The 18,772-nt window shown below is 40.9% G+C and overlaps 1 protein-coding gene across 7 annotated transcripts in view; it reads left to right on the top strand.

Annotated features, from left to right (window-relative positions):
- SH3KBP1 (SH3 domain containing kinase binding protein 1) overlaps window positions 1-18,772 on the top strand; it is a 346,648-nt gene that overhangs the window by 133,526 nt on the left and 194,350 nt on the right. For all 7 annotated transcript variants that reach the window (XM_024115253.2, XM_028482479.2, XM_028482476.2 and 4 more), the window contains one exon: window positions 4,598-4,721. In XM_024115253.2, the coding sequence (XP_023971021.1) occupies window positions 4,598-4,721 (124 nt within the window). The remainder of the gene's footprint in view (window positions 1-4,597; window positions 4,722-18,772) is intronic.

Raw genomic sequence — 18,772 nt, 5'->3', positions numbered from 1 at the left:
GAGTCCCATGACCTGGATCAGAACCTCGGAGAGCTCCAGGTACAGGGATGCTGGCAGCTGTAGGCAGGCAGGAGTTACTGCACTGCCAAGTCCCACCCTCTTTTGCAGCAAAGAGCTTTTTTGTGTGGATGATAAGGGTCTTCAAGGATTTCAGCCTTTGTACTTGTGGGCTTATGGATAAAGCAATAAATTAGATTCTTTAGATGTGGAGGAAAGTGAAATTTTCCACTGGAGCCACCAGTGGGGTGATTTTGACTCTCCCTGCTATAGCCATGACACTGGTTCTTCCTGGGAGGTGAGGTGTAAGCAGGAGAGCTCTGCCTAGAAGGCCCGCAGCTGGGTCCCATGGCCTGCCCTGCCCCCTACTAGCCTTGTAGCCTTTTGATGGTCTTGCATCCTCTCTGACTGAGTTTCATGATTCTTGTCTGCAAAAATATATCAGTCTAGAAAAATCAGGGTTTCTTTCAGTAACAAAATGACAGTGTTATTGTGAGGAGCAAGCGAAAAAAGATCTGTTAAAGCACTTTAATTTATATAAGCCCTTGCCAGTGTAAGGTTGTGTCATTATCGGCATCGTCACCTATTTTTGGAGCCTACCAATAGGAGTCCATGACATCAGATGTCTGTGAACATCAGGGTGTTCAAAAAATGCACTCCTACCTTGCATTTGCATGGTAATTGGTACCCTGGGGTCAGCATGTATGTCAGATAGTTTGAGCCAGAAGTGAGTACACAGGGACATGTGGCTTGCTGTGCAATTTGAAAACTTTTTGAAGGCAAGAGCTTGCCCTGTGGTCTTTTGGAAGTAACTGGAGGGTTTCAGTAGGAAAGTGACAAGAGCAGACAATTGTTTTAGGAAAGTGTCCCTTGAGGCAGTGTGGAGGTTGAGAGGGCAGGGGAGGGACTGGAGGCAGGCAGGACTTGGGGGGAAGAGTGGTTAAGAGATGAGCTCTGAAGCTAGACAGGTTGCGTTCCAATTCTGACGCCTACTTGTTTGACCTCGGACAGGTTTCCTTAGCTCTCTGTGACTTGGCGTTTGCATCTGTGAATAGGGCTGTTATGCAGGTTAAAAGTTGCAATCCAGGTGCAGCTCTTAGAGGAAGCTTTGGCACATGGCAAGCTCTCAAATGTAAGCTGGTATTCATGTGTATTTTTTACTGTGGTAAAAATATATCTATAACATAAAATTTGCCATTTAAAAGTACAATTCAGTGGCATTAATTACATTCACAATGTTGTGCAACCGTCACCACTGTCTGTTTCCAAAACTTTTCATCACCCCAAATAGAAACTCCATGACCGTTAAACATTAACTCTCATCCCCCCATCCCCTTACTCCCTGGTAACCTCTAGTCAATTTCTGCCTCTATGATTTTGCCTATTCTAGGTGCCTCATATACGTGGAATAAGACAATATTTGTCCTTTTGTGTCTGGCTTATTTCACTTAGCATGATGTTTTCTAGGTTCATTCGTGTTGTAGCATTATCAAAATTTTATTCCTTTTTAAGGCTGAACAATATTCTATGGTATGTATATACCACATCTTGTTTATCTGTTCGTCTGTTGATGGACACTTGGGTTGTTTCTACTTTTTGGCTGTTGTGAATAATGCTGCAGTAAATGTTGGCATACAAGTATCTGCTTAGGTCCTACTTTCAACTCTTTGGGGTGTATACCTGGGAGTGGAATTGCTGGGTCATACAGTAATTCTGTGTTTAACTGTCTGAGGAACCATCATACTGTTTTCCACAGTGGCTGCGCCATTTTACATTCCCACCAGCAATGTACAAGCGTTCCAATTTCCCCACGTCCTCATCAACACTTGTTTTCCTTTACAAAAAAAGAAACCTAGCCATCTTAGTGGGAATGAAGGGGTATATCATTGTGGTTTTGATTTGCATTTCCCTAGTGAATAATGATTTGAGCATCTTGGCATGTGTTTATTGGCCATTTGTATATTTTCTTTGGAGAAATGTCTATTCAGGTTCCTTGCCTGGTATTCATGTTTTTAAGGCAGCTTGGGAGGAAGGAGAGAAACAGATTGAGGAAGTAGATAGAGCCCAACTGGGTGGCTGGTTAGATATGAAGGTTAACACTGAGTTTTCCAGCCTGGGTAAGTGGGTTGATGATGGGCTGATAGCAAGATAACTCCCGTCTCTCCCAGAGAAGGGGCCGGTTGGAGGGACGATGTTGGGTTTGGGTGGGACTGTGTTGAGCCTGGTGTACCTGGGTGTTGGGCAGATGGAGAGTCTGCAGGATGCGCTGCCATGCCTACATGTCTGATTGGTTTCTTTGGAAAAATGCAGGGCATATTTTAAGTTTTCTCCTCCCTGCTTGAATCTAACAAGCAACTTAAGAAATTAGGTCATCATGAGGCTTATGTATCTGGCAAATGGGAACAATCATTGAGGGGACAACAGAATCTGAAACTTATGAACCAACCTCTCTCCTGTTGCTGGTTTCTCAGCCTTTAAGCACCTGCATGGTGAGATCAGTCCTTCAAAGCTCACTGGTTGCTGCTCTGAAGCCTTGGGTGTGAACATTCTTGACAACCATAGCTTCTCAGGCCTTCTCCAGTGACCACCCCGGTCTGTCAAACATCTGCACCGCCTCACCCCTGCCTAACTGCATTGTGGTTAGTGCTAAGCAAGTGCTTACCATGTCACCTGCAACCCACTGAATTTCTCTGAATTACTCCTTGGCAAAATTGGATGTTGTATCACTGCGTTATGTTGTGTCTAGGTGGGAAATTTGTGTTTGCACAGTCATACCCGCCCTACAGTGGAGAGTGATGTTTGAGCAACTGCTCTACCCCCAAAGAAGCAACCATTGGGCAGTGAGGCCCCATGGTGCCTTGTTTACTTCTAGAGCCATAGCAGGCTGGCAGCCATCACTAAGAAAGCATCCTTTCATGCGGCTCAGGCTGGCAATGTTTGCAGATTGTCCCCTGATGCCATCTGCCTGTGAGGCTGCAGAAACCCCCAGCAACTGCTGTTCTAGCAGGTGCCGGGGCTGCTGAGGTGGGAGTGCGTGTACATACACACGCATGCACACCGCTTTGTGCTGGGTTGGCCTGGGGCGCCAGCTGAAACTCTCAACCCAGCAGAGCACCAACCGCAGTTGCTGGTTTCCGGTGAGGCCCTCATGAGGGAGAGAGGGCGAGGCTGGTGTGAACAGAGCCAGCAATCGGGGAATTGGATACGGTAACTAACGCTCGGGTGTGTAGGAAGCTGCCAGGCGGTGGCTATGTTTTGACAAGCTTTTGTTCTGTTTTTTCCACCTCTGCCCAGGCCAAATTGTGGCCTCCCACCAAATTTTCCATCTTCATGTTCATTCATAGAAGGACCCATGTCCAATTCTTGTCCCAGGCTCTTTCTAGAGAACACATCTCTCATCTTTGAGCCCTTCCTGCCACCCAGCCGTGCTTTGGCTCTAGCCCCTTAGCTTTCTCTTTTTCCCAAGTCAGTGTGATCATGGATGCAGACAAGCCCAGAACCCCCCCTGCCCAGATCTGCACTTTGTGAGTTACTATCATTTCCGGCTATTAATGCTTTTGAAAAAAAATTATGTAAATTATTTGAATATCAGTAATTTGAAATAATTGTATCAGGCATCAGGTTTTAAAAATCCAGATCTTAATGGAGCTTTGATAAGAGACCACCTAGTGTAAACTTTTTCTGTAAAGGGCCAGGTAGTTTTGGCTTGGATGTCTGTTCCAACTACTCAACTCTGCTGTTGTAGCATCAAAGCAGCCATAGGAAATACCTAAACGAAATGAAGGGGATTGTGTTATAATGAAACTTTATTTACAAAAACATGTGGTGGGCTTAGTTTGCCGACCCCTGGCTTAGAATGATAGTCTTTATTTTATTTTATTATCTTTTATATTTTTCCCTCTCAGGGATTAAAAAGCCAGAGGAACTTGGTAACTGTAAATGAACTTAAATCATCTTCTTTTGGGTTTAGCATAATTGGGAGCACAATGGCGATTTGGGAATATACTTCTTTAAACCCCTGTTGGGAAGAACAGAAACCAGAAGGCCTTTGAGGGGCGATTCTGCTTGGCCAAAGATTGTCATTGTTCAAAAAATAGAACAAGCTGTCATTTGGAGCTGTATGGTGGCCTTTTTGATCCCTTGGAATGGCCATAGTCACAGAAGGTTGCATTGTACGGGACATTATTACATTTTATAGGACCAGGTGCTTGTCTAATAAATGTAAGGAAAGCAAACTACAACATACAGGAAATGGTGTTTTTAAAACGTTTTGCTGACGGGGAGATCGGCTCAGTGCTTTGTGACCACCTAGAGGGGTGGGATAGGGAGGGTGGGAGGGAGATGCAAGAGGGAAGGGGATATGGGGATATATGTATAGGTATAGCTGATTCACTTTGTTATACAGCAGAAACTAACACACCATTGTAAAGCAATTATACTCCAATAAAGATGTTGAAATAAAATAAAATAGAATAAAATAAAATGTTATGCTGAGTTGAGGTCACTGTAGTTCATTTCCAGAAAGCTGAAGCTTAACATAGTCAGAGACATTCTAAAATGTTAAACTACAATCTTGTTTTCCTTTTCTCTGTCCTCACAGGAAATAAAGAAAGAGATGAAGAAAGACCCTGTCTCCAGCAAAGCTCCAGAAAAGCCCATGCACGAAGTGTCCAGTGGAAATGCGTTGCTGTCTTCTGAAACAATTCTGAGAACCAACAAGAGAGGTATGGCAAAGAAGAAAGAGCCCCTCCCCACACACAGACCCAAACTGGAAACTTCTGGGTGAACTGTATCAAATTTTGCATTGCTGGAAAATTGAATGGCGTTTGCCCTTTTGGTTTTGATTTTTGTATAAATTTTGGGTGCATACACACTCACACACACGGCAAGTAACGATACAATAACTATACTAAAGGGAACTATTAAAAAAATTTTTTTTGACAGTGGGAAAGTAGACTAAATTTGTAAACGATGATTTTTCTAGGACTTTAGCTTTCGCTTTCATATCTATTTTTTTGGCTGAAGGGTGACTTCAGAGAACACTGTGGTGCCAGCTGAGCCGGGCACGTCTGGCCATGCTCTCTTTTTAATGTAAGGGCAGGCTTTAGCAGGGTCTTTCTCTCTAACCGCTGGGCTCCGCCTTGTCTCTCTCGGTTTAGGAGGCAGTATTTACAGACATATAGCTCATCCATCCATCTGTCTAACCAGGAAACCTTTCACCATCTTGTTTCCCCCTTCTGAGGCCTCAAGGCAGATTTTTCAGGTATCAGCTTGTTGGAGTTTTGTTTTCTCCCCTATCTGCCCTTTGTGACATTGTTGTGTGAAATGGTAGGAGAGATTCTATAAGATGGCAGAGACAACCCGACTCAATTTTATACTAAAATGGAAACTGGATTGCCTCAGTTTCTCCCGAGCCCACCCTCCCCATGGACCAGGCCGGGTGCACACTAAGCACGCCCAAGGTAGATTAGCTTTCAGCTGCAGGCTTTTCAGGGGCTTATTACTTCCTTAAAGAGAAACATAGAGCTGTTCAAAAGCGGGAGCCGGAAATGTATTAGCAAAGAGTTCTATTAAAAAGAAAAAAAAAAGGCAAGTTTACATAACCACGGGGAAGAACAGCTAATCTTTCATCAAATTTAGACTGCATAAGAATTTGTCCAATAAACTGTCCATTGATCGTAGTGCTTGAGACTTCAGCTTTGTGTCTCTCTTCCTTCCTGCTTCTTCCTCTACCCCCTCCAGCTGCCCTGGGTAACATTTCCTTTTTTGAATTATTCCGATGAAATACTGGCTGGAGGCCCACGCTGTTTAGCAGCTATAGGATTTTCTTTCTTTTCTTGTTTTTTTTTTAAACCCCATCCTGCCAATGGAGGGGATTTCCCATTTTAAGAATTTTTAGGCCTACCTAGCTCTAAAACTACAGTCATCCCCCAGAGCACCTCCTGCATTCTTGCAGATAGGTTCCAGAACTCCTGAGGCCTGCCCTCATTGGACTTGAAGAGCTAGAGTTCCCTTGCTGATGTTCCTTGGGTCAGTGGGCCGAGGAATGGCATACACGTAGGCCAGCGGCAAGGCCTCTCTGGCCAGCCTTGTTTTTGTAAAGCAAATAAGAGAATTAAGGTAATTCACTAATTTAACAACATAAGGAATTAATTAAGTTAAGGAATTAAGGTGATTATCCAGATAAGTTCGATAAAATTACCTGAGAGCTTTAAATCAATGAAGGAATCGAACTTTTTAGATAATTGTCTCTTTACAACGAAAAATCTGACCTTTGAGGTCCCCTACAGAATTTTTCATTAACCAGAAAATGGCATTAAAGGGACTGGCTTACTGACTTAATGTGTTCTTTCTAAGCCTCCACCTTACGCCTACAGCCTGATTATGACCAGCTTTTTTACTCTTAGGTCATAATCTGCCAGTGGCTCTGAGACCGTAGCACATGGGGGGGTCCTGTAAATATGAAACACATAACAAACCATCTTCATTCTGTCCCAGGCTTCATACTGACCCCCGGGTCACCTGGGCCACACATGAGTTTCCAGTTGAAGGGAAGAATTGTGTACCAGGGCCAGTGCCGTCTTTGGCCCCGCCCCCACCCACCAGAGCTAACAATATCCTGCTGCTCCTTATAATAAACAGCAGGCTGGATTGATTGGCCTTGTCAGGCCACATAAACAGTTCATTGTGCTGAGCTCAAAAGCTACATTTTTTTCCCACCCCAAATCAATGAAAAACCACTTTTTCTCCCCCTTAAAACAAGGATCAGAGGCTAAATCTGTGGGACGATTCTAGTTACTTGTAAACACTTCTGTCCAACTAATTTTTCAAGTTTTATGAGTTATCATAAATGAGCGAAGCCTCCTCCTTCCCTTTGTTTCCATCAGGCTTTGTCCCTAGAAATCTCTTGGATGTTTTTGTCTGTTGCTGTTGTTATGCAGGCAAGTTGCTTTCAGAGTTTAATAACAGGCTAATTTGATTCACTAACATGGGATTTTCTTATAGTATATGAGTCCACCTTGTGATTCAGCCTTGGACCCTGTGTGAATTTGGTAGAATTAACACAGGTTCTTTTTCTTCATCTTTATCAAAGATGAGATGACTGTTCACTTTATATGGGCCATATCATTTGATGAAGGCTTAGCAATGGTTTAATAAAGAAAGATTGAAGTCTATTTCTATGAAAAGTCTGAAATTGAACCATTTCATTGTGTCCTGAACTTGAGATACACTGAGCTGAAGAAGTTTGCCCAACTGTGTCCAGCGATTTTTGCGTTGGGGACGTGCCTCACTTTGCAGCAGAGGTGAATGGGTTGTAGCAGCTCACAGTGTGGGATGAGCTCGCCCTCCCCAGGCACCTGCATAAGGTCAAAAGATATTCTACATTTGAAGGAAGCTATTCATAGCCTTGAGAAAAGGCCAGGACCATGGAAACATTAGTTTGGGGACCAATTAGTTTCAGTTTTCAGCTTTAACCTTTGCAAATCTCTACAGAGTTGATTTAAGGAGGTACTGGAATGACTCCACAGGCTTTTTATTTGAGAAAAAAGATGTGACTGAAATTGAGAGAGAGAGAGAGAGAGAGAGAGAGAGAGAGAGAGAGAGAGAGAGCAGATCATCCAGTTGGCTTGGCAGCCATCAGCTATATGTTCCAGACATTAGCACTGTTAAGGACAGTTATGTCTGCTCTCACCCTTGGCCACTTCTGTGGGCTTTACCCAAGTCAACAGTAAAGGAGCTTCCTGGTTAAGACAAGCTTTCCCCAAGGCTTAAGAGGTCATTTTTAAATTTAAACTTGCAGCATGGCTGTTGTGTATCCTAAAGTTATCCCAGACTCCAGAATGTTGACAAATTGCAGCCAGAAAATCTAAACTTTTTTCTTAGAGCCAGAAGTCATTCTCATGAACCAGAAAGAAAAAGGTTGTCTGTTTCCTTCTGAGAATCATTTATTCTTTTGTTTCTTCTATCATTGAACCCATATAAGAGAGTGATGGGCCCTTCTAAATTGGAACTTTGCTATATGGAAGAGTTTTTTTAAAGATATTCATGCCTCGAGTTTCAAACCAAAATTGAACAGAATAGGTACTTTAGCAGTTAACAGCAAATACAGTAAATATATCCTTAAAAATGAGCAAGGAGGATTTTGTTCATTTGAATGTGGACTCTTTTCTACTTGAAGTAAAATGGAATAAAAAAATCTTTTGGTTTCATCCTTATAAGGGTTTCCCAATCAACTTTATCCATGTGATAGGTTAAGTGTCCAGGCTGGAATCAATACCCTGCTGGCCTGTATGAGGATCAGCTTCTGTTTCAGGGCTGTAGTTTCCCAGTTTTTGCACTGTTTGCAGACCTCATGGGGAAGCTGCCTGTCTCTGAACTCCTCCTGCTGCCTATAATTTTGGACATTGTTTCTTACTCACTTTGGGGTGGGTACTAACAGACATTCAATTACACATGTTTACTGTGTGCCTACTATGGCCCTGGCCCTGTGCTTGGTGCTGGGGCACATAGAAAAACTAGAAAACATCAGCTGGTCCTGCCTCTAAGCAGTTCCAATCTATTGTATCACTTGGGAAATGTTGAGAAAGTGCTGCACATTCCTTGTATCTTTTTTCTGGCAAGGTGGGGATATGTCTCTTATTTACTTCTGTCATTCTGAATGTGAAGCCACTCCGCGTGTTTCTGGTTGGCTTTATATGTCCTTGTTTCTATTTCCAGTTTATCATGAATTCAGTGTTTGGTAAGTCTCTATTGTATTTTGCACATTTATTATTCTTTGCTACTATTATTATTGTTGTTGTTTTGTTATGATGCTCTCCTGATATACAATGTATTTTATAATCATCTTTTTAAGTCACTCTGCTACTCTGGCATCTGCCTTCTGAAAGATAATCTGCTTTTACCATCTTTATTTAAGGTTTGTTATGCATTTGCGTTTTACTGCCCCTTCCAGAGATTAGTGCTGAAAGATCTGATGGCTTAAAGGGTATTATTTGTAACAGGTATAGCACGGACGCTACGAGATAAGATTCAAGTTGAGATGGGGGAGAGTTGCTCTCTAAGTTGGTATGTGGATATGACTGTGATTGTGGAACATGACTCTTTGAGGCTCATTGCTCGTGTGTTTAGTCCTTCAGACGGGTTTAATTCAAAAGTTTTCCTTGACAGAGAGACCAACAGCTGCTCTGCCTCTGGTGACACATTGTTGCTTTAAAAGTTAGCGCAGAAATTCTCCATAATTCATTTTGTGTGTTGATGGGTGATACATACATGCCCCGCAACATAATATGGGCCTAGTGTTTGCGCACAGAAGGGCTCTCCATTTTGGTCTGCTGCCTGTAGCTGTCAGAAGAATTTTACCTACTGTTTTATCTTTCTTTCTCTCATAGTTTCAGCACTTGTCGTTCAATCCCTAAACACATCCGGCCATAGTGACCTCCCTCCCTTGACTGTACTGAAGGGGAAACGTTTGTTCGAGCTTTCACGTCTTTAGCATTTACTTAGCAACTTGGAATAATATATCCTTCAGGTATCCATTGGCCTGTTCATCAGAACGTGAGTGAGTGAGTGTGTGCGTGTGTACATAAATGTGCACGTGCTGCCATGGCGCTCTTGTGTTGGCTCAGAGACAGTGGCATGGGTCTTGATAGGCTGTGGGCTCTTTTTTTGAAATGAAACTGTAAACAAAGGATGGAAAAAGTATGTCTTTGATAAAGAAAATGTCAACCACTTTGGTTTTCTAGTGCTTTGTTTAAGGTAGATGTGAGATCTGGGGATTTGTTTCTAGAAACAAGACTTTTTTCCTTTCAAATTTCTTTTTGGAGAAGCAAATGTGAGTTACCTCCAGTTAACTAGGAATCGGAAAATGTGGTGTGTTGGGTCAGATTTTTCTTCAAGTTTCCAAATCATCTGTCATTTTTACCTAGATTGCTGGCTTTTATGGACAGATAGAAGAGTAAGAGTTAGGAGAAGGCATTACTATTGTGTGGAAGCTCTTGGCTATCACCTGAGCTATTCTTTCCCGTGGGAAGATAAAAATAAAGCCTGCCATCTGGCAGTGAACGTGGATGAATATCATATATAGTCATTCAATAATATATATGCCTGTGTGAATGTATCTGTATGTGCATTTATGGTTCTTTGGGGGTTGTTTTTTGCACCCATAGGCCTTCATTCTTGAAAGTTTGAGGGGAAAGGGGCCATAAAGAGGTCTTATACGGTAAATGATCCTTGGCTGCATTTCTGTTTTATTAGGAGCCTGTGTTAGGACCAGTAATTGATGTTAGAGTATGTTGCCCTTGTCTATTTTCTTATCTGAGTAGTACTGCCTGTTGGGCTTAGGGGGTGGTTGTGAAATGGGTGGAAAGAAGCCATCCCAGAGGGATGTTGTTTTCATATTTTTTCTATAATTTTTAGTGTGTGGGTCATTGACAAAATTGTTTTTAGAATTTTTCTTCTATTATATTTATCTCCTTTTAATCTCTGTATCTTAGTATTAAGGCATTAACAGTGGAGTCATGAGTGTCGCGTGGAATAATGATTTAGACTTCCACCCAAGTCCACCCAGAGGACCATCCCTGAAGTGGTTTTGTGATGGTGGCTCCACCTGGTGGCTCTCCTAGGAAACTCCTCCTCCTCCCCACCTTTTCTTTCTCCCGGGGAGAATCTTGGGCAGGATGCCTTTGGTTCCTCTGATTTAGTGTTCTCAGTCCATGCAATTCCATCTCAGACCTACGGCCTCTCACATTATACACATGTTCTCTTTAGCTCCTTTCCTTTCTCTTCTGATGTTTGCTCCTTGAACTCATAGAATCTGTTTCTCCATCCTTGTTCCATCTGTTTTACCCCTACTGACCAGGATCATTGTTGATAAGCATAAAAAAAAAAAAAAGACTCCTATAGGCATGACTCTAGGTATAGATATTAATTTGGACACAATAAAGAATTACACTAAAATCCATGTTGGTAAGCCATGGTCTCCTCCTTAATAGCTCCAAGTAGCCCTAACTACTTCTGCACTTCTTGTTGAACCCACTTTTCCTCAAAGGAGCAGTATTTTATTACTGATGTTGTTTTCAGTTGTCAGCAGGTGGTGAAATAAAGAGCCAACTGACTTTGCTGGCTTCATTATCGTTTGTCACTTCTCTACAGGATGCCCCTTCCTGCTTAGGCATGGGCTGCCCCCCTGCCCCACTCTGGGTATACCACCAAGCATAAGTGTTCTTGATAAATAAATTTGTTTCTTCTTTAATTTCATTGTTTAAAATTTTTTTACTTGATGACATTGCAGATGTGCCTTGTTTTAGCTACATTATGGGTTAGTCTGGGAACTTAATCACCACTTATGACTTTGTTTCTATGAGAAAAAGATTTGGAGTTCTAAACACTGTGCATAGTGCATAACCCACTTGTAAATCTGACTTGATTTTTTATTTTGTTTTTATATTGCTGACGTAAAGCCTTAGGTACCTTTTAAAAGTCAGAGAGTCCATATAAGTGGGGATAACTGAAGTTTTCTCATGTCGTAGAGGAGTTTACAATTCACATGGTGCAGAATGCTGGAATTGTACAAGCTCTGTGCAATACACCAGGCTCCAAGGATAGCTCTGGGTTCAGCCACATTGCACCATTGTACACAGTGCTTATTTTCACAAGTCCTGAGTTGGACCTTGGTGTGCCCAAGTTTGTAGTATAAGGCATGTTGTAATAAAAGAGGGTGCTGTTGTGTATTTCCATCTATTGGAGAGGAGACCATGCAACAAGCTCAGATAGATGTTGGCCAGCATTTCCCAGCGCATGTTGTGCAGAATTGTAGCCCTATAAAATATTCCACAAAAGGGGGAGAAAGAGAGAGGTAAGGACATAGAGAGAGAAAGTTGGCTGTCTGGATAAATAACTTTTGTGTACAGCCGCACGCACTAGCACCCTCCTAGAGACTAACACATGAATTAGCGTCTTGCAGGCTCTCAGATGTCCTATGTAAGGAAACCTGCTTCTCTTTGACCACCGAACCACGTTTTACTGAACACTAGTTAGGACTCTGCTTTGGGGTGTGCTGGGCTTTAAAATGCAGAGCAAGGAGCTGTCTAAGCATGTCCAAGATCATCTTCAGAATCTACCGTGCACAGGTAATGTTAGAGTGAGTGAGCATAGATGGTGGTGCTGGCACTGTAAGAAATGACTGATGATGCTTCTCAAGCCCATGGCCGTGAAAAAACAAGTTAGATGATGCTACGAGAATATTCCCCAAATCTAAAACTTGAGAGCCAGTCTTTTTGGTAGTTTTTCAAGTGACAAGCTGAAAGAGATTTTTTACCTTGATCGTTGTTTGGGTCCTTGTATCTAGAAGTGTCCCCCTGGGCTGGGCTTTGGCAGGAAAAGTGGGCTCAGTGGGCGGACCCAGTGAACTGTGAGGCCAGGTCCACCTGGGACTTGAGTCAGGACAGAACCTGGGAATCCAGGGGCGGATTTTATAATGATGACAGAATGGTGGTCCCCTGTAGTCAAAACATTCCCATTTCCTTCTCTATCTGCTTTGATAGAAATGCAGCGAATCTTAGCTTTTCCTGATACCATTAAAGCCTGATTGGACATGGAGAAGAGCTTTGTTCATTCTCTCCCCTTCCTCATGAAAGAGGCGGCCATTTTGAGTTCAGGTGATGAACCCACCTGTGGGGCTATGAGGACAAGCCATGTAGCCTGAGGTTTCAGAGTTCTGGAATCATAGAATTCCTGAGGTGGCTGAGGTCCCTGATAGTGACCCAGCCTTTGGCCTGATACAGGGACCCATGGTGTCTCTGCCCAGGGAACCTGAAAGGACATGCCTGTGGTCTGGGGGACTGACCTTTGCTAAGGCCCACATGGGCTTCTCCTTTTCAAAGGGAGGGGAGTGTTCTCGGAAGAGAGCTGGTAGGTTAATTGAAAAAAGTTAATTAGAGGTATTGTACTGGGACAGTAGCTGTCCTCACTTGTGGAGAAAGCCCTGGAAAGGGGGCCTTTTCTTCTGAAGTTTCCTTATTCTCTTTTAATTACACAGATTGGTCCTACTGGTCTGTCATCACAGCCTGGTGCCCCCATGTCACCTGCAGGCTCAGCTTAGTCTTTGGACTTGTGGCTTTTTGTGCTTGTGAAGCTCTGGGACTGTTACGCCCTGAACAATGAGGACATTTCATGGCCCATCTTCCTAACCCACTGTCAAGCTGACAGCAGGCCCAGTTACAGTGCTAGGTGGACCACCCTTTTGTCCCCACCTAGAAAGGGAAAGAAAGAACAGCTTAAAGCTTCCCCTGGGGGTGTGTGTGTGTGTGCACGTGGCGGGGGAAGCACATTAGAAGAGGACTAAACTGCTTGTTCCATTAGTGTTTCTCTGGAGACCTGAATAAGCTCAGTGGCAGCAGGGCCTTGTTGCAGGAAAAATGGCTGTAGGCAGAGTCCAGACCCCCCTTCTGCTACATCCCCAAAGTTTCTGTGGGACTTTGGGCAACTCTCAATACTCTGTTTTCTGATCTGTAAAATAAGGAGATTACTCTTGTTAATTTCCTTAGGGAAATTGTGAGGATAAAAATTAGGAAAGAGAATAAATTTAGGGGCAGAGGGTGGTAATAGATTGAAGTAGGGTGGGGAGTCACTCCCTGAATATAGTAGTAGTTGTTATTAAAAATGATAAACTGCTAGTAAGACCCCAGAGTGTTGGGAAGAAATTATTGATATATGGAAACTAATAAAATAAAGTGTTGTTTCCATGAAGCAACCAGTGATCAGATGTGCACGGAGCATTCTCCAGGATAGAGTATATGCTAGGCTATAAAAGAAGTCTCAATAATTTTAAAAGGATTAAAATCATGCAAAGTATGTTCTCCGGCCACAGTGGAATGAAATTAGAAATCAACAACAGAAGGACATTTGGGAAATTCACAAATATATGGAAATTAAACAACATACTCGTAAATAACCAGTGGGTCAAAGAGTCCACAAGGGAAATTTTAAAATACTTTGAGGGACTTCCCTGGTGGTCCAGTGGTAAAGAATCCGCCTTACAATGCAGGGGACGCGGGTTCAATCCCTGGTCAGGGAACTAAGATCCCACGTGCCATGGGGCAGCTAAGCCCTCGTGCCACAACTATTGAGCTCACATGCCTCAGCTAGAGCCTGCGTGCCGCAAAACTACAGAGCCCTCGTGCTCTGGAACCCACGCACCACAACTAGAGAAGAGAAAGCCCTCACGCCACAACTAGAGAGAAGCCCACGTGCCTCAGTGAAAGATCCTGCATGCCTCAACGAAGATCCCGCGTGCCGCAGCTAAGACCCAACGCAGCCTAAAATAAATAATAAATAAATCGTTTTTTAAAAAGGAAAAGAAAAAAATAAAATACTTTGAAATGAGTGAAAGTGAAAACACAGTATTTGAAAATTTATTGAATGCAGCTAAAGCAATGCTTTGAGTGAAATTTATAGCTGCAAATGCCTATATTCACAAAGAAAACAGATCTCAGATCAATAGCCTAACTTATTTTTCCAGCTTTATTGAGATATAATTGACATATAACACTGTGTAATTTTAAGGTGTACAACATAATGGTTTGATATACATATATAGTATGAAATGATTATCACAGTAAGGTTACTTAACACATCCTTCACCTCACATCATTACTTTTTTTTTTTTTTTTTTGGTTGTGGTGGTGGTGAGAACATGTAAGATTTGTCTTTCTGTGATTTATTTCACTTAGCCTAATGCCCTCAAGGTTCATTCATGTTGTCCTTATTTTTTATGGCTGAATAATATTCCTCTGTGTGTGTGTGCATGCGCATGTGCGTGCGTGTGTTTGTATCACATTTTTAAAATCCATTCTTCCATCAGTGTACACTTAGGTTGTTTCTGTCGTGAATAATGCTGCATTGAACATCGGGGTGCAGATATATCTTTGACACAGTGATTTAATTTCCTTTGGATATATACTAGAAGTGGGATTGTCAATAGCCTAACTTTTTACCTTAAGAAATTAGAAAAAAGAAGGGCAAACTAAACTCAAAACAAGCAGAAAGAAGGAAATAATAAAGATGAGCATGGAAATAAACGAAATAGAGAATAGAAAAACAGTATAAAAAAAATCACTGAAACCAGAAGTTTCAGTTGGCTCTTTGAAATGGTCAGTGAAACTGATAAAGTTTAGCTACGCTGATCAAGAAAAAAGGAGAGAAGACTTAAACTACTAATATGAGAAACTAAAAAAGGGACATCCCTATTCATCTTAGAGAAATTAAAATAATTATAAGGGAATACTACGAATAACTTATACACTGCTGGTGGGAATGTAAAATGGTACCTCTGCTTTGGAAAACAGTGTAGCATTTCCTCAAAGTTTTAAGTATAGTTACCATATGATCCAGCATATCACACCGAGGAAGAATGAAAACATATGTCCACACACAAACTTGTAGACAAATGTTCACAGCAACATTATCCCTAATAGCCAAAAAATGGAAACTACCCAGATGCCCATCAACTGATGAATGGATGAACAAAATGTGGTTTAATCCATACAATGAAATATTATTTGGTGATAAAAAAGAATGAAGTACCGATACATATTACAACATGGACGGGCCTTGAAAACACTATGCTAAATGAAGGAAGATACAAAAGATCTCATATTATATGATTCCATTTATATGAATGTCCAGAATAGACAAATCCCTAGAGATGGAAAGTAGATTAGTGTTTGCCCAGAGCTGGGTGTGCGGATGGAAAGTGACAGCTAATGGGTGTGAGGTTTCTTTTTGGGGTGACAGAAATGTTCTAAAATTAGGTTGTTGTCGTGGTTGCACAATTCTGTAAGTACATAAAAACCATTGAATTGTACACTTAAAATGGGTGAATTTTCTGGTATATAAATTATATCTCAGTAAAGCTGTTTAGAAGAAAAAAGATTACCACACAAATTAGTGTTAAAATGCAGCATCTGGTTGTGCCTGTCTGTCCATCTCTTTCTCTTTTCCGTCCTCTGCCATTACCCCCTCCCAGCTGAGGGACAAGATGTGTCACTCCATTTATTCAAGTCTTTACAAATTATATATTTCTCAGTGAAGCTTTATTTTTTCCTCACCCAATCAGTTGCCTAGGAGATGGTGAGTCTGAGGGATCAAAAAGACACTGTTTTGCTAGAGATGACCTAAATATTAGGTAATCGATTTGAGAAGGGTAGAGAACTGATGGTGGCATTCTATTGTTCATTTCTCGAGGAAAAAAAAAGAAAAAGAGTTTCCTGTAAATCAAAAGTCAAACTTCTTATATTCTAAGTTCTGTGCTTCATAGACAGAGCCTTTGCTGGAAAGGAAAGAATCCATTTATGGTTCCAGTTTTTCTTGCCATTGTCAGTAACTCTGCGTTGGCCATTTTTGCTCCTAAATCTTTATCTGCAGCTCTGATGATTTCTTTAGGAAAGATTCTTAGATGTGGAAACACTGGACAAAAGCATGTATATATTTTATGGGACTTTAAGTTGTTATCAAATCGATTTCTTGAAGGCTTACCCCACCGCCAGAAGTGCGGAGAGTGCTTATTAGTGTTTTTAGCTGGAATTTCTTTGATTAATAGGGTGCTTGAACATTTTTTTCCCTCTGTTGTTTGTTGGTATTCTTGGCTCTTACGTTGAGATCTGTGTATTTTTCTTACTGATTAGTGTGTTATTCCTTTGTCATTCACGGCAGATTGTGCTTCCCGGTTTGTGGGCTTTTCATTTTATTTACAATTGGTTTTGATGTACAGAAATAGTACATTGTTATGCAGATTCGTATATTGATGTTTTCTTTGGAGATTTTCTCTGAATAAGTTCTCACCTAATTTTTTGTCTCCCTTATACTGGCTTCATTTTTTACTTCCAATTTTTAATTGATATGGAATTTTGATATATAGTATGAGGTTAGTGTGCAAATTGATTTTTCTTTTGCAGTAGCCACTTTTCCAGGACCATTTATTAAATAATCCAGCCCCCCATTAATTTTTGATACATCGTTTATCATACAAATTCTTTTGGACTTTCAATTCTATACCATTAATTTGTCTAACCATTCTTGTATCAATATAGTTAACTATGGTGGCTTTATAATATAATATGTTTTAATATATGGTATGGCTTTTTTTCTTTTAGATAATCAAACTTTATCTATTTATTTGTTCATTAATTCAAAAATATTATTGAGTACCAGTTTGTGCTAACCATTATGTTAAGTGTTGTGATACAGTGGTGAGTAAAGCAATAGTAGACACCCTCCCTCCTCTCCTTCAATTCTTTTTTTTTGGGAAGACCACAACAAAAGCAAAAATGATTGCAATTACCAAACACGAAACACACTCATACTATGTCATAATATTGACATTCAGTCCAGTAATCTTCCACCGTAACAGCTTCTTTACTTTGCAGTGAGAATTGATTTGTATATTTTTTGCCTCTGAGTCCTTGTCGGATTTTTTTTTTTATTCAAACAGGAAGTCACAAAAATTATAATCATTCTCATCAGTTCACTCAGTCCCATGTAATTAATGTTTTTTTCATCTTGATCTTTTGTTGGCACTTTTATGAATTCATCAGTTTTCCATTAGAGTTCTGAAAATGCTTATTCATTCAGTTCAGCAGTATAGTCTGTTACCAGAAACCTGTACTTTTCAGAGTCTTTTCCGTGAATTCCTTGAAGATGAAACCCTTTTATAGGAACATTTTTGCGAAAGCATCAGAGTACACCCAGAACTCTCTATAAATGAAAAAAGACTTAAAAATGACCACGGTTAAAGATTTGATGAAAGTTCATAATAATGCAATTGACAAGGAAATTTAGTTATTTCTGAGATGTACATTTTAAAGGAATAACTAGAATTATGACTTATAACATTATACCAGAACATATAAGATTTTTAGAAATTTCATGTAATGCCTGAAACATTTATATTAACATATTTCCATACAAATAACCCAAAGAAATTTTAGTATTAGTTGTTTTTTTGTTTCTTTGTTTTTATACTGCAGGTTCTTATTAGTCATCAATTTTATACACATCAGTTATACATGTCAATCCCAATCACCCAATTCAGCACAACACCATCCTCACCCCACCGCAGTTTTTCCCCCTTGGTGTCTATACGTTTGTTCTCTACATCTGTGTTTCAACTTCTGCCCTGCAAACTGGTTCCTCTGTACCATTTTTCTAGGTTCCACATACATGCGTTAATATATGATATTTGATTTTCTCTTTCTGACTTACTTCACTCATTATGACAGTCTCAATTTTGTTCCTTTTTATGGCTGAGTAATATTCCATTGTATATATGTACCACATCTTCTTTATCCATTCGTCTGTCAATGGGCATTTAGGTTGCTTCCATCACCTGGCTATCGTAAATAGTGCTGCAATGAACATTGGGGTGCATGTGTATTTTTGAATTATGGTTTTCTCTGGGTATATCCCCAGTTGTAGGATTGCTGGATAATATGGTAATTCTATTTTTAGTTTTTTAAGGAACCTCCATACTGTCCTCCATAGTGGCTGTATCAATTTACATTCCCACCAACAGTGCAAGAGGGTTCCCTTTTCTCCACACCCTCTCCAGCATTTGTTGTTTGTAGACTTTCTGATCATGCCCATTCTAACTGGTGTGAGGTGATACCTCATTGTAGTTTTGATTTGCATTTCTCTAATAATTAGTGATGTTGAGCAGCTTTTCATGTGCTTCTTGGCCATCCGTATGTCTTCTTTGGAGAAATGTCTATTTAGGTCTTCT

This window comes from Physeter macrocephalus, chromosome 21 (assembly GCF_002837175.3).
Source record: "Physeter macrocephalus isolate SW-GA chromosome 21, ASM283717v5, whole genome shotgun sequence".
Lineage (NCBI taxonomy): Eukaryota > Metazoa > Chordata > Mammalia > Artiodactyla > Physeteridae > Physeter > Physeter macrocephalus.
The sequence above is the reverse complement of the archived record's forward strand: the minus strand, read 5'-3'. Positions and strand labels throughout refer to the sequence as shown.